General features: G+C 40.9%; 2 protein-coding genes across 2 annotated transcripts; both read right to left on the bottom strand.

Annotated features, from left to right (window-relative positions):
- Positions 1-64: 64 nt before the first annotated feature.
- On the bottom strand, positions 65-3,737 carry LOC121703920 (hemopexin-like). Its single transcript, XM_042084388.1, has 10 exons — positions 3,580-3,737; positions 3,307-3,335; positions 2,900-3,016; positions 2,473-2,630; positions 2,196-2,349; positions 1,891-2,103; positions 1,600-1,695; positions 1,073-1,197; positions 790-937; positions 65-692 (listed from the first exon to the last, which is right to left on the bottom strand). The coding sequence occupies exons 1-10, from the start codon at positions 3,633-3,635 to the stop codon at positions 463-465; spliced, it is 1,326 nt and encodes a 441-aa protein (XP_041940322.1). The 5' UTR covers positions 3,636-3,737; the 3' UTR covers positions 65-462.
- Positions 3,738-9,485: 5,748 nt separating this feature from the next.
- Positions 9,486-15,133, bottom strand: LOC121703918 (hemopexin-like). The gene is made up of 10 exons (XM_042084387.1): positions 15,027-15,133; positions 14,307-14,326; positions 14,053-14,172; positions 13,656-13,813; positions 13,367-13,520; positions 12,986-13,198; positions 10,983-11,084; positions 10,741-10,871; positions 10,385-10,532; positions 9,486-10,015 (listed from the first exon to the last, which is right to left on the bottom strand). The coding sequence occupies exons 1-10, from the start codon at positions 15,089-15,091 to the stop codon at positions 9,789-9,791; spliced, it is 1,338 nt and encodes a 445-aa protein (XP_041940321.1). The 5' UTR covers positions 15,092-15,133; the 3' UTR covers positions 9,486-9,788.
- Positions 15,134-15,432: the final 299 nt, after the last annotated feature.

Genomic DNA, 15,432 nt, shown 5'->3' with positions numbered 1-15,432 from the left:
TTAAAAAGTTGATATTCTTTATTAGTATGGAATCTGATTGTATGATTAGGCCACACAGCAAAACAAGTGTCATTCAGGTTTATTTGTGAAACCACAAGGCACTAATATTCTGTTCACAAAATCAAATATTAGAATGCTATCTTGGTCTTAAGGAAAAGGAGAACAAATGATTGGGTATATCCAAAACTCAATCAACAAACCACAGTGGCATGGAAAACATTTAATGCAGTCTGTGTGCAAGAAAGTATGTTGGTGAGAAGAACAGAGCAGTATAATCAGAGGTAGAAGTGCACATGAAGTCTAAGAGGGCATTAAGAGGGGAAAAAGGTAATGCCACTATGTGAGACTAGCTGGGCTTGTGCTTTTGGTCTGGGAGGTGGTAAAGGAGTTTGCTTCACATGCATATGTCTGTCTCCTGTAGACAGCCCAAACCCACTCTTCCAAGTAACCCTTTGGCTCCCTCTAGTGGTCGCAGCCGAAGAGGTCTGTGGACACCCTCTTGGCCTCAGGGACAGCTTTTGCGGCTTGCATGACCATAAGGCTCTCAAAGTGGTAGAAATGGTTGCCAACAATAATCTTGACTCCGTCAAGCCCACACATAGCAGCATCCACGTACTTGAAGAGGGTGAAGGGACCATCCTTAATGGGTACTCGAGGTGTCGCCTTCATGTCCACTTCATAGAGGGTTTGACCTGGATGCACACAATTGAGTAAAATTGAGTGAAAACACATCGCAGAGCAAAATCAGCAGTAGAACAAAAGTCACAAGTCATGAAGTATAAGACACACCTTTAATCACATGTACAATGTGGTTATCTTTACAAATAAAGGCTGCATCCACAGGTCCATCAAGACCAAGCTCATCTTTCAGAGATTTGGGGTAGCCTTCCAGGTGTGTGTGTGGCTCCCCAATCTTGTAGACGAACACCTCATTGTCCTGCAAAGAATGATATTCATCCTGTCATTCATCCTACCATGTCTAATATGATTTTAATTCTTGTTCTGAGAGTTCATTTATTATTTTGTTAATCTGTACAAATATTGAAGAGTATAGTAAGAGTTGTAGTCACACCTTGATCATGTGCATGTGGCCTTCATAGGCAAAGACAGCATCCACTTCACTGTGCAGTTCCTTGAAGGCACTTTCAACGGTATCAGAATGCATTTTCTCTCCCTCCATACGCAGGAAGTGGTGGGCTTTAAATGAGAAGAAGAGAAAAAGATGTGTGATTTGGACCAGAGGATAAAAGAGAGATAAAATAATAAAAGTGGAGCAGAAATGGTGTGCATACTGTACATTGATAGATAGATAGACAGATACTTTATTGATCCCCAGGGGAAATTCAAGGTCTCAGTAGCATATAGACAACACACACACATTCACTAACAGCAGAAAAAGTAATTAAAAGTATATAATATAAAAACATAACTAAGCAATAAGGACAGTAGAAGATAAAGAATATACTAAATATACTAAAATACAAATTATACTAACTAACACTTAATATAAACCAATTCTAAAAACAGTATCCACATAGTGGTGATTAATCAATCAAGAAAATTGATTGATAGAGCACATAGACCTCATATCATACTCACATCTGAATGCATAAACATTTCCATCATTATCAGATGCAGCTGCATCAAGGTGCACATGGCTGCACTGTTCTCTCTCAATGTGGTTAGTGGAATCACCTGAGGAGGAAACAGGGGTGTGAAGAGAGTGCTGGCATTTGCTCATCACACTACTTCATGAAGACCTATGTTACCTGTCTCTTGTTCTTTTCACATCATTTAATAGCTCCTAATTCATGTGTAGAAATGCTAATGGATTTTCATCATTGCTTTACGACAAAAAATAAAAATGGTTGAATCTTTCCTTTGACTCACCAAACTTTGAGCATCTCATGAAGTAATCACGTGCATCCTTTGGGTATCTGCCATGTACTTCTCCTGTCATTGGGTCAAACTTGGAGAACTGATGACCATGGAAACAGTAGTAGTGGCCAAGCCAGCGAAAGGCAGAGGTGCAGTTGGGCATGCTTGTGAACTCCTTCTCATCTAACTTCTGGGTTTTCACATCGTAGTGCCATATATCATCACCTGGACAGGAAAAAAATAATTTACAATGTAAACAAAGAACTGAGTGAAGAAGTTATTTTAGAAGACATTTTTTAAATGTTTTCCCCATTTACCTTTGAAGAAGATAACCATGTTGGACTTGCAGTCCTCCTCTGGGCACACCACAGCAGCATCTAGATGGTCGGGGACCCCAGGGAAGACGTCTTTAATGTCCTTAGGATAGCCTGGCTCCAGGGTGTGGTTGTAGTAACTGAAAACTTTGGTGTCCTTTGAAGAGTATAGGAAAACAGGACAGATGGAGTTTGAGGAGCATTCTGGGAATTTTAAAGGTTCCAAAAAAAACGAAATCAGTTATTATACTGATGACCTTGTTATTAGTTACAACAGTACCAGGAAGAAGAACATGTGGTCGTGGTGCTCAGCAGAATCAGGAAAGTGCATGCGGAAAGCAGCGTCCACGTGCCCCAGGTGGTGATGGTCGTCCAGCTCAGAGAAGGATCCATTGGAGAGTTCTGCCTTTCCATGGAAGCCTTTGAAGACGTGATCGCCTGTAGGAACATCATACAGTATGATGAAGTTCTATGACTTAATCCTGGACATCTACATTTTGGCTTCATTTACAGTGATGTGTGAACATTTTCGCCAGTTTTTACAAAGTTATACTTTCTTCTGTGTAAGTGGTCTACATATTTAGAGTTTAACATTCCTTTTATTTACACTTTTGTACGTTGTTGTCTGTTGACTGAAAACTAAACTGTGACTGAAAACTGAAACTGTGGTCTGTGGATTAAGTACACATATACAAAGGTTTATTTACCTTTGAAGAAGTATGGCGTTCCCGTCTCAGTAACTGCTACAGCATCCATTTCCATTCCGTCACAGCGATCAAGCACAGCACCATGATGGTGCTTGGAGTGGTCTTGTGCTGGTTCATCTGCATTAAAAGGAGGGAACATTTTGTTGTCACCCTGTTGTAATAGCTGAAACCACTGAATTCTAGCTTGATGCCTTACAGAAAGGCAATTTTAAAAAACAATGAAAGTGTTTTTTTTAGTAAAACAAACAACAACAAAAACCTATTGAACAAATCCATCTATTTTTGTATCAGCTGTTATTTTGTGCCAAAGACAACCAAAGACAGTTGTTTTTGTGATCGATAATTTATGATAAACAAAGCAAGAAACTTTCCGTGGAAAATATGTTTTTCACTCAAACGTAACTTACCTGCCTGTAGATGCTCCCCCCCATGATGCCTAGACAGAGAAAAGGAGAAAATGACTATGGCAGAAATATTAAAAGCACAAGGATGTTCTGTGAATACAGAAATAAATAAATTGAAATAAATAGTAAAACTAGTGGAGTATTTTGGTAAGAGAAAGATCAGGCAAAATATGACGAAAATGTGTTCCTATAGTAGATAGAACAATCAGTATCATGTAAATGCATGGATCCACGCAAGCAAGCAATAGAATGAAAATGTACAAAGCTTTTACTTACGAGGTGGAGAGGCCCAGGGCCAGGCAGAGACACACCGTCAGGAAGAGTAGCTTCATGGTTATCAGGACCTCTGGTGCAACCTCTGGAGAGAGATCAGCTGGACAAGGTGCCCAGCATGCCAGTGGACTCAAACTTTTATACCCACACCAGGAGAGAGGGGAGGCAACACAGCCTGGCACAAGCCGCACGCCCACGGTTTACAAAGCGTGGGTACTCATCGGCCTCCACTCCTCTGGCCCCATTGATGTGGTCAAGGTGCATGCATTTCAAAGAAAAAGACCAAAATCTTCCTCCCTCCCACCACAGGGCTATGGAGAAATCAATACTCAAAGGATTACATAAGGCCCCAGGGCACTCTAGGTATTGCTGATCTAGGTAAGGATGTAAATATTGACATGAATCTTACCTTTACAGTGGATTGATTAAAATCCTATATTGTCATTCCAACAGTGAATAGAAACAGACAAAACAATGGTTATAAATTGGAGAGATTTGTGAAGTGTGCATATGGCACCTCAATGGTTATTGTCAAGGCATCAGGTAAAATGAGACCATATTCACTTTTAATAGTTATTGTGTTTTATAAAAACTAAATTAAATATTGAAAGCACCACAGTAGTCTATTACTGATTCTTAAACCACGACCCTATAAGCTATGAAGAGTTTTTCAAGGTATGTATTTTTCCAGTGTAAATAACTCAATTTCAGATTTGAGGACTTTTTAAAAAAATATAGCTACTGGGAACTTCAGATGAAATTTGGCATATCAGGAAACATCTGATATGGCACATTTTCTAACACATATATGCATAATATCAGAGCAAATTACAGCGATTTCAACCAGAGAAAATCAGTCAGGATGTGAAAAGCTTAGCCTAGGGTTATTACATTATTATTACCGTATTACATTACATTTAACAAACACTTCTTGACCAAAGTGACTTACATTTGCCAGCTATATTACAAGGGGTCACATTGTCCCTGTAGCAACTTTGGGTTAAAGTGCCTTGCTCAAGGGCACAACGGTGGAAGCTGGGAATTGAACCGACAACTTTCAGGCTACTGCCTCCTTAACCACTACACTACCACTGCCCATGTGAAGGGTTGCAAGTTATGTTCCTTCAGCTCAGCTGCTGGGAGGTACTCAGCTCACCAATGCCATCCACTCAGAACCACATGACACACACAACAGCTGTTTGATTTACCTGGACTGCGAGAGTCTTTGGATGAAAGTGTATGCCCAATGAATGTAGAAAATAAATGTAAAAGTTTTGTCTTGAGTCAAGGAGATATATTTTTCCACTGACGGATGCAGGTTCTCAATAAAGTGGTAGGCTACTTACCTATAAATGAATGGTAATATGTCCAAATATAACATATGTCCAAAAAGTATTTTTAAACATGAGTTTATCTCAATCAGCACATGAAGTGTATTACATATTTACAAACAAATAAATCATCACGTTGAATTTTATGTTTTAGTTCAAAGGAATGTAATTATGTGACACTCCTAAACAAGGGCGTATGCAAATATCATCTTACTGTATGGTTACAACTATGGATAGACTGTCCCATACAGAGTTGCCAGGTTCACTTATTGTAAGCAACTTGGGGTTGTTTATCAGTAAAGTCACTTATACATTTTCCTCGTAAATCAAGACTGCACAAAATAACCCATTAATAACAGAGTTTCTTTTGCTGGTCAATAAGAGACTTGGGTTAAATACATTTTTGGCCTGGTTGCTTATTTTTCTCCCAAGATCTGGCAACATGCTGTGACTCTGAACCCTGAATATTCTAGATGATGAAATGCATTATTGAATGTTTTTGGTTTCTTGCTGAACCAGTAGCCTAAATAACACAGAGTAGCTAAAAAAATAAATAAACACGCATTTACCTCTATCAGTCTGTCACAATAAAGGTAGATTTGCTGATCATTAACATAAAACTCTCTCATGCTCTCTCTCTCTCTCTCTCTCTTTCTGGCTGTCTCTCCCATGCATGTGAAGTTACTTCTTATCTTCTTAACAAGTCTTTCTAAATGTAAATGGAAATATTACTGTAAATCAAGTTTGTGAGCTAAGATGAAGATTTATTTCCCAGTGTTGGCACAGTTACACTGTTGGCTCTGAGTCGTGATATTGAAGGGCATAAAGATCGTGCGCATGGCTAGTATTTACCCAAACACCCACATTTACAGAGGTCAGGTAAAAGTTGCAATCATTTGTTAGATAAGGCAGTTCTTCCAATAAAGACACTATTTATGTGACATAGTCAATATGATTAGCATCACTATTTACCACCACCCACACACCACACACTCATGCAATGGCACATTTGTCACAGCATGTCTCTACAGATACATCTACACTTGGATACTCATGGGGTGTTGGGATCCATTGCATTGGATAATGCAGTACAGTAATATTTGCATGTACAAAATGTTGCATTTCTGCACAAACATGCAGTAAACTGAAGTATTATGTAGTGCAATGCAGTTTTGTCATGTCCAAAATATTACTATATCCTGAATATGAACTGCAAATTCCTCCAAAACTGCAATTTTGATACTCAGATTCACTAAATTCAGCATCCAAAAGGTGGAATAATTTCTTTATATAAAATCAAAATGTGTAGCAAATCGAGGAACGCTCCCTGTTTGCAGCAGTCATCGCTAATAGATAACTCTTAGGGTATAGAATCTGGACTGTGCAAGTACTGAATTCACTGACTCGCAAAGTCACCTGAGGTTAAACCAATAGACTGTCAGCAACTATTACCAAGGATATACGTTTACATCCAAGAAATATCGATTAATCCCCTTGACATTTAAAAAATATTTACACAACTTTGTAACAGTTTTCCCAGAGACTTGTAAACAAGAAATGTGATTCGATAAAAATGTTAAAAGGTATAGCTTCTAATTTATATTTTTGTGTTCTTGATTGTCATTGTCTTACTTGTCATTTTGTATTGATATTTTTTTATTTTTGTGAGTTTTATTTTCATTCCATCAATGTGTTTATTTTAATTTCATCAATGTGATGAATTGTCTTTGCACAAACACACTCACACACACCCACACACACACACACACACACATGCACGTGTACACACACCAGCCAGGCTCCTCATCCATACCAGACGATCAGCACACATCACCCCCATTCTCCATCAACTCCATTGGCTACCAGTTCATCTGCGACCTCCTGACCCCTTACACTCCTTCCCGCTCACTCAGATCCTCTGACCAAAACCTCTTGGCTATCCCCCGGTCCAGACTCTCCACCCTGGGTGGCAGTTCCTTCAGTGCCCTGGCCCCCAAACTCTGGAACTCCCTCCCCCAACCTCTTCGTGCCTGTCCTTCTCTTCCTTTCTTCAAAGCACATCTCAAGACCTTTCTGTTTAATGATCACTTCTCCTCCACACCCAACACATAGTTCCATACAGATAACTTGTCTTTGTTGTATTGTTTTGTTTGTTTGTTATTGTGTTTTCCTGCCTTTGTCTCTGTTGTATTGTTTCCCTGCCTTCCTACTATGTAAAGCGACCTTGGGTTTGAGAAAGGTGCTATATAAAATAAACCTATTATTATTATTATTACCAGTGACACACGTTCCACGATGGAAATAAGCATTTTACCTTTATTGTGTTATCATTGATAACTTTGTAAGAATGTGCATGAGAAGCAGATCACTGTATAATGTCTTCTAAAGCATGAGATCAAATCTCAATCTTCTAGCTGCAGCAGAAGGCTTGGATGATTGTGCTGGCTAGCCATCTGCCTGCTGGCTGTCTCTGCTGAGGCCCTCTAGGTTAAAGTGTAGACGATCCAGACGGGCTTGCTAATACCTAACAGAGTCTGATCAGACCCTCACGTTGCCTGAGTCACTGACCGGATGGCCCTTTCCCCTTTACACCCCGAAGTGCACCCAAGGCCAGGCGGCTGACTCTGCCTACAAAGGGTGCCATGCCAAGATCAGGGACCTCTGGACTGCATGGTACTGATGTCCTCTTCTTTCATAATGCCCTTGCGCTATAACATTTGTCACAAGTTACATTGATGTATTTAAACAATCATTTGTTGTTGTTCTTTTGTTAATGCCAAATATCAAGATAATGACCAGGGTAATACATTGTATAAACCAAAATGACACTGAAAGCATAAAAGCATTCTCCAATTAAGACCAGGATGCAGAAAAATAGCAGAACCTATTTTTTTCACTACCAATCAGACCACACCAGACTAACTGAAATGCATGCTGCATGGGATGGACTGCATAGTGTCTGTATAAGCTGTGGAACTTGACAAAAACACAAGCTGATGGAGAGATAAGGAAAGAAAGAGGAATAAAATTGACCAATGACTGCAGGAAAGACAACTATCCATGGTATATTTTCATTTTATTGCACAGCTTTGAATAATATGGTTGAAGATGGCTGTCAACAGTTGGCAATTTATCAGCATTCAAAGATAATAAGATAAAACTACTACTAATAATAAGATAAAACTTTTATTTCCACTTTGTGTTGTGTTCACCTTGTAAAGTTGCTACTTACCTTGTGATAGGCTATTACCAGCTGGTTATAAAGTCCAGAGTTTTGTGAATTCTTCGCTAAATGTAAAGAATTAAACCAAGGATAGAATAATGTAGACTTGAGGAAAGTTGAAGTTCAGAGAAAGGTTCCATTTGCATTTTTTATTATCAGGTATCAGTATTGTCTGAAACTCATTGAAACTATTAATAACCAAAATAAAGTATAAATTAAGTATAGTCTATGTATCTACTGTTTAATATGTTAGACTTTTGTGCTTTATTTTTGGATGTCAGAGATTTGTTCCAAGCAACTTGTTATCTACATGACCACTACTGCAGAACTACTGAAAATGTTAAAAATTGACTGTAGAGAGAAATATATGGAGATTTATTACTCTACTACACTACTTTTGGCAGCTCATTTAGGCTACCATGGAAAGCTATCCTGAACAAAAAATCAAGATAATTCCAGGCTTCTTTTAGTCAGGCTAACACCAGACTGCTTCCAAAATCCGAAGTGTGATTGAGGATGGCTCTGAGGATCTTTCATTCTAGCCTGGGTAAGCCCAGCTGAACCTGTTGGCAAATCCGAATTTGCTCTACTGGTCAGTCTTGAAAGGAGCCCATTGATGCCCCTTTCCAAATCACAGAAAACTCAGGATCCAATCGCTTATCCAGCAGGCAACAGGCCTGATATGATGACAGATAGAGCAGTGCATTCAACACAACCAATGGCTGTACTGATGGCGACAGGGTTAAACAGATATGGATGCGTTTGTCTTAGGAACTGAGTATGCAACTGCATTTAGAACCTTTGTTTACAAGAAACATGTGTTTGCTGCATTTCTAAAGTGATATGGTAAGAATTTAATGCACCAATTTAAGTTTAATTTCACAGCTGATTACACTCCTGGAAGTCAATGAAGCTGAGATTTGAGAAATGGTCTGGTGTTCACTTCCAAGGGGCGTAACCAGCAGTGAAATTCAATTTAAATTGGTACATTAAGCTCTTACGTAGTGTTTCCGGAAGTATGGCAAACACATCTTTCTTGTAAATGAAAAATTATTTAAATCCAGTTGTTTACTTAAGTTCGAAGAAAATACACATCCATATCGTATAACACTGACACCATCAGCACAGCCATCGGTTGTGTTGAACAGATCTGCCAATTGTACTCCTGTCTGTCTTCATATAAAGCCTGCCCCATGCCGGATAAGCGGATGTGATTGGTTCTTTGGTTTTTGGAAATTAGCTCTCCACTTTGTGTCTAGACAGACCTGCAGGTTCATCCGGGTTCATTCAGAATAATGACATATCTTATAATGGTGCTCAGTTCTGTCAGGACAAAAAAGGACAAACAATGGGCTGAAGTGTTTCTTTTATCACTTTAATTGTATTATTCTTTTTAATATAACCAATGGGAGAGCTATGTTTAATATGTTTAACAACAAATAAAATCTGGGATTAAAACACATAGTAACAAAGCAAGACTGAGGTAGCAAAGTCACATAATCTTCCATACATTAAGTAGGAATGTGTGGCAATAAGTATTCTCCCTGACCCATAATATATTGAAATAAATGTAACTGTTATGCTTGTGTGCTCCCCCTCCCCCTCTGTCTTTCTCTAACCCCAACTCTGGATATGAATGTGTGTGGTTGCAGCTCCCCCTAGTGGTTACAGCCCAGTATTTCCTTGGAGATTTTGTGTGGCTCAGGGCGGATTTTGCTGAAGGCCAGGACTTGAGGTGTCTCGTAACGATAGAAATCGTCCTGCACAAAAATCTTCACCCCATCTGGACCACACATGCCAGCATCCACCTTTTTGAAGGGCAGGTGAGCTTCTTTATCCACGACTCTGGGAGTCACTGTCAGATCAACATCATACATCTTTTCATCTGTATATGAGAGAGAGAGAGAAAGAGAGAGAGAGAGAGAGAGAGAGAGAGAGAGAGAGAGAGAGAGAGAGAGAGAGAGATTTCAACAAAATGTTATCCAACAGTGCTTGACTGGGTAGAAAAAAGTCAGTTCATTGGAGAACACCTGTCATGACCTAAAGATAGACTGAACACCTGTGCAGAATGGTGACAAATGAAAGGTGATGACAGCTTGTTCCTCCATGAGTGGTGTGTGTGTGTGTGTGTGTGTGTGTGTGATTATGTATGTGTACATATGTGTGTGTGTGTGTGTGTGTGTGTGTGTGTGATTATGTATGTGTACATATGTGTGTGTGTGTGTGTGTGTGTGTGTGTGTGTGTGTAAATAACCTTTGATGATGTGTGCAATCTCATGCTGTCCACAGACAAAAGCTGCATCCACAGGCCCCTCAATGGCCAACTCCTCTTTCAGGCTTTTGGGGTACCCTTCAATTAGTGTGTAACCTGGACCTGATTTGTAAATGTACACCTGGTCTCCCTGTAGGGTAAATAAAAAAACAAATATTGCTCCATCATGTCTCATTATTGTCAGAATATTTAGATGTTAAGCTCTTAATTATCATCTTTACAGTCCTGACAGTTAGTTAGTTAGTTATAGGAAGAGGTGTATTTTTGCATGTACTCATAAAGTTATAGTCACTGGCTGATGGGAAATGGGCCAGCAAAGTCTGGGTGAGAGCTGGTACCTTGATGATGTAGACTTTTCCATCATAAGTGAAGACAGCATCCACAGCTCCAGTCACTTCCTTCCAGGTGTTGCTGATGGGGAATGGATGCCAACCATCCCGGTGTGTGTCCAACCTCATATAAATAGGACCTAAAAGCCAGAGAACGGGGAGAGTCGTCAGCTTCTTATACAACACTAACTTCGCCCTGTGTATTCATACAGAACATGCTTACACTACAGGTAAGAGACATGGTGAAGCACCTTTGAATACATAAGCCTTGCCCATGTCATCCGAGGTGATGGCGTCCACTGTGACATTTTTGCAGAGATCTCGCGATGTGTCATTGGTTCCATGGCCATGGCCTAGTGGACCATAACACAGATCAATAAAATAAACATGAAACATGTCAATAAAACTAGATGTACCGCAGAGCGGTACAAAATATGACCGCCGCCCAGTCCAGCACATTTTTTCCACAAAAAGAAATCACGCTGAAAGGCCTATATGATTCTAACTGTCTCACTAAATTGCATTATCCACACTCAATTCTCACTGGTATCTGCTAGACAACAAGTACCAAAACATGATTAGTTCATAGATTTCACATGTAAAATTCATTTTATACAACCCCACCTCCATCTTGCCTGTTTATAATTCTGAGAAATTCTTGATTGTTTGTGTTATGTTTATGTTATGTGTGTGTGTGTGTGTGTGAGTGTGTGTGTGTGTGTGTGTGTGTGTGTGTGTGTGTGTGTGTGTGTGTGTGTGTGTGTGTGTGTGTGTGTGTGTGTGCGTGCGTGCTTGTGTTTCTGCCTGCGTATGTGCCTGTGCATGCAAGCGTACATATGTCTACTGTGTGAGTATGTGTCATACGTATGATTACTGTGAATGTATGTGTGTGTGTGTATCTGTTTGTGCACATGTGTGCACATGAAATGGGTTAACATGACCCCTGGAGGCAAACATACAGAAAAAAATGGTCATCCTAGGCCCTACAGTTCTCAAGATATTCACAGAGAACTGTGTCTGCCCTACCCTCCTTTCGGGGGGTCCAGTCCAGCGGGGGGGCTACAGATCAAAACGAAAAATGACGGTTCCATGCTATCCATGTGGGGGTACATGCCCACCAAGTTTCGTGTACCCCGGTCTTTCAGTGTCCCGGGAATCCTTGTTGGTGTGTGTCACTAAATGTACACATAAATTATTTTATTGTAAGGCCCCCCATGAACGAAAGTACACAAAACTTGGCATGCATTCGGAGGGTGTCATAATGATCCTACACTTTTAATTTTGTGCAGTTTTGACCTTGTCAGCCAGAGATATTGTGATGAAAACACCTAATTTTTTGCTTTTTAATTTTTAACTAGGTGGCGCTATACATGAAATAAGTGGTAATGGGATGGGTTGACATGCCCCCTTAAGACCAACATACATAAAAAAGATGGACCTCCTAGGCCCTACGGTTCTCGAGATATTCACAGAAAACTGTCTCCGGCCACCTACAGGCCAGTTGGTGTATAGTAACATAAATTAATTTATTGTGTGGCCCCCCATGAACGGAATTCCACAAAACTTGGCGTGCATACAGAGGGTGTCATAATGATCATACACTTCCAATTTCGTGCAGTTTTGACTATGTTAGGTCACAGATACCTTCAATTACAACACCTAATTTTTACTTTTTTGTGTTTAACTAGGTGGCGCTATACATAAAATGAGTGGTTATGGAATGGGTTGACATGGCCCCTTGAGATCAACATACAAAAAAAAAATGGTCCTCCTAAACCCCACGGTTTTCGAGATATTCACAGAAAACTGTGTCTGCCCTACCCTCCTTTCGGGGGGTCCAGTCAAGCGGGGGGGTTACAGATCAAAACGAAAAACGATGGTTCCATGCTATCCATGTGGGGTTACATGCCCACCAAGGTTCGTGCACCCCGGTCTTTCAGTGTCCCGGGACTCATTGACGGAAATTTGGGCATGCGAAAAAGAAAAAATAAATAAAAATCTGACTTCGCTGCGCGGCGGTCATAATAAGCTCTAAACTTCACTGGATGAAACATCACTATGACAGTCACACTGTGATCTCTGTGGTGTTCACCGCCCAGTTACCTTTTATGATTGTGATTTTATTTATAAACTTCTTTAAGATATTTAAACATGCAGCATTACTCTTAACTTATTTTACAGAAGAGAATAAGTGGGATGTGAGGGCTACTGATAATATCCTTTCCATGAATGCTTCCAGACTCCCAGTGCTCACCTAAGTTTGGGCAGCGCATGAAGTACCTGCGGGCATCTTTTGGGTAACTGCCCACCACGGTGCCAGTGACTGGGTGGAATTTGGTGAACTCATGTCCGCTGAAGCAGTAATAATGCTCCAGCCAGCGGAGGGCGGAGGTGCAGTTGGGCAAGTGCGACCACTCTTTGGACTTCACCGTCTTGGTCCTGGTGTCGTAGAGGTACACTGTGTTTCCTGCACGTCAAGAAAACAAAGATACACAGTGACATACATGAACGACTGAAAAACTGATCTTCATTTCATACTCAGAGTCACAAAAAAATGGAACGGTGTTGTTCTTCATAACACCTCTCTCTGTACAACTCTCTCTTGTGTTTGAAGTTCCAGCTCATATAGTCTCACCCTTAAAGAAGAGAACGGAGTCGGTCACGCATTCTCCTTTAGGGCACTCCACCGCTGCATCCAGATGACTGGGCACCCCAGGGAACACCTCAGATATATCTTTTGGAAAGCCCTTCTCCAGGGACTGCTGGTAATAACTGAAGACTTTGTCATCCTAGAGGCAGAGTAGGGAAGAGTGATAGCGTAGGAGGTTTACAGATTTGAGGGAGTTCATTATGGCTCTATGCCACTGAGAATGGATTCTATCTATCACTTGGGTAAAAAGGTGGAGTTCTGTGTAGGAGCGTACCAGGAAGAGGAATGTGTGATCGTGATGGTCCGTGTTATCAGGATAGTGCATACGGAAGGCAGCATCCACGTGGCCCAGATGTTGATGCTCGTCCACTTCCTTAAACGAGGAGTTGATCAACTCTGGTTGCCCATGGAAACCCTTCCACACATGGTCACCTGACAACCAATATGATTAGTTCAATGCAGCTCTTCAGTGTGGGCAGGATTGCTCTTATGGAGTCATTATTCTGATCATTTATATCAAAAATAATATGTAAAGTGCAACTTTTCCTTCCATTTATAATGACCTAAAATATTTTTCAATGGACATATGTTTATTTACTTTCTCTGAATAAGACTTTATATAGTCCTGTATGTGTACATCACAGCACTACACAAATCTTTGTTCCACCAACCCTTGAAGAAGAGCATGACTCCACTCTCATCTGGGGCGATGGCATCAAACTCGATTCCCTCACAGCGATCCAGTACAGCATCATGGTGGCCCGCAGAGCCATGATCTCCATGGTGATGGTCTGAGGGTCAGTGTAGTTAATGTTGTTTTAGCTAACAATAGAAGACTGCATTTTTGGAGTATTTTGTGTTAAATGATAATTGTGTTCCTTTACTGGTGGATTATATTCACAGGGGGATCATATTCAAAGCTTACCTGCCATCATCAGATCATGTCTAAACATACAGAGAGAGAGCGAGAGAGAGAGAGACAGAGAGAGAGAGAGAGAGAGAGCATGTGTCAGTCCAGTCTAAATTAATTTGACATCATGTGACATATCTTTTTTCTAGTCCTTTATCATTTCTGTTTTTCTTATTCATAATCTCTTGTGCAATTCAGCATTGCACATGGCAAAACATCGGAATTCAGAAAAATAACAAGAAATAACCTTGAAGAGAACTGAAGCACAAGAGAAACTAAACTCTATTCCCGAAACCTTTCAACATAATACAGTGTCCTGATCTCTGGCAGTCTGAATGTATTGCTCTGCAGCTTGTTGTAATTCTCTATTGTGCTGCAGTTAGTATTCCAAATTGGTGCAGAGTCATGCAAGCAAGGACCTTGTGCCAAAAGGGCCTAATCGATAGCCTTTCCAAACGGCTGATATTGACTTAACTCCCTAGCAAACAGATCAGACAAAAGTCCACAATTTTGCATAATCTTGCTTGCTTGTATAACTGTGGAAGACAACGAATGAGGGTGGGGAGGAGAGGGAGAGAGAGACAGCAAAAGGAGAAAAGTTGAGAAGGGGGAGTAAAGAGAGAGGAGTGGGAAGAAGACAAAAGTGACGGATTAAATCCCAAGGAGATGAGAGAGTGGCGGGGTGAGGCTCAGTGGAGACTGACTGCGGTCAGACTCCGTGGCCGGAACACTCACGTGGGTGCGGCGCGACCCAGCGCCAGGGCCAGGCAGAGACACAGCGTCTGGAAGAGTAGCTTCATGGTGAGCAGGACCTCTGGTGCAACTCTCTGGAGAGAGATCAGCTAGACAAGGTGCCCAATGTGCCAGCGGACAAACTTTTATACCCACACCACCAGGAGAGGGGGAAGTGGTGGGGAGTATACACACACTGACACACACACACACACACACACACACACACACACACACACACACACACACACACACACACACACACACACACAACCTATGTCATCTTGCCACCTCCCCTCTGCGCACACATGTGTAAATATACACAGTAAGCACATACAAAGATACATGGGTTAGTTAACCCCCACAACGACCCCCACTTCCACATCAACCACACCATGCAAGAAGGCCA

Source organism: Alosa sapidissima, chromosome 2 (assembly GCF_018492685.1).
Source record: "Alosa sapidissima isolate fAloSap1 chromosome 2, fAloSap1.pri, whole genome shotgun sequence".
In the NCBI taxonomy this organism is placed as follows: domain Eukaryota; kingdom Metazoa; phylum Chordata; class Actinopteri; order Clupeiformes; family Clupeidae; genus Alosa; species Alosa sapidissima.
The sequence above is the reverse complement of the archived record's forward strand: the minus strand, read 5'-3'. Positions and strand labels throughout refer to the sequence as shown.

What these genes read in the sequence shown, in the direction of transcription:
- LOC121703920 (XM_042084388.1), bottom strand. Translation starts at nt 3,635, where the DNA reads ATGAAGCTACTCTTCCTGACGGTGTGTCTCTGCCTGGCCCTGGGCCTC. An exon ending in CATGGTTATCTTCTTCAAAG is followed by an intron (nt 2,104 to 2,195) that starts GTAAATGGGGAA and finishes TTTCCTGTCCAG; the next exon opens with GTGATGATATATGGCACTAC. An exon ending in GCCACATGCACATGATCAAG is followed by an intron (nt 938 to 1,072) that starts GTGTGACTACAA and finishes CATTCTTTGCAG; the next exon opens with GACAATGAGGTGTTCGTCTA.
- LOC121703918 (XM_042084387.1), bottom strand. Translation starts at nt 15,091, where the DNA reads ATGAAGCTACTCTTCCAGACGCTGTGTCTCTGCCTGGCCCTGGCGCTG. An exon ending in ACATGATCTGATGATGGCAG is followed by an intron (nt 14,173 to 14,306) that starts GTAAGCTTTGAA and finishes ACTGACCCTCAG; the next exon opens with ACCATCACCATGGAGATCAT. An exon ending in GAAAAGTCTACATCATCAAG is followed by an intron (nt 10,533 to 10,740) that starts GTACCAGCTCTC and finishes TTTACCCTACAG; the next exon opens with GGAGACCAGGTGTACATTTA.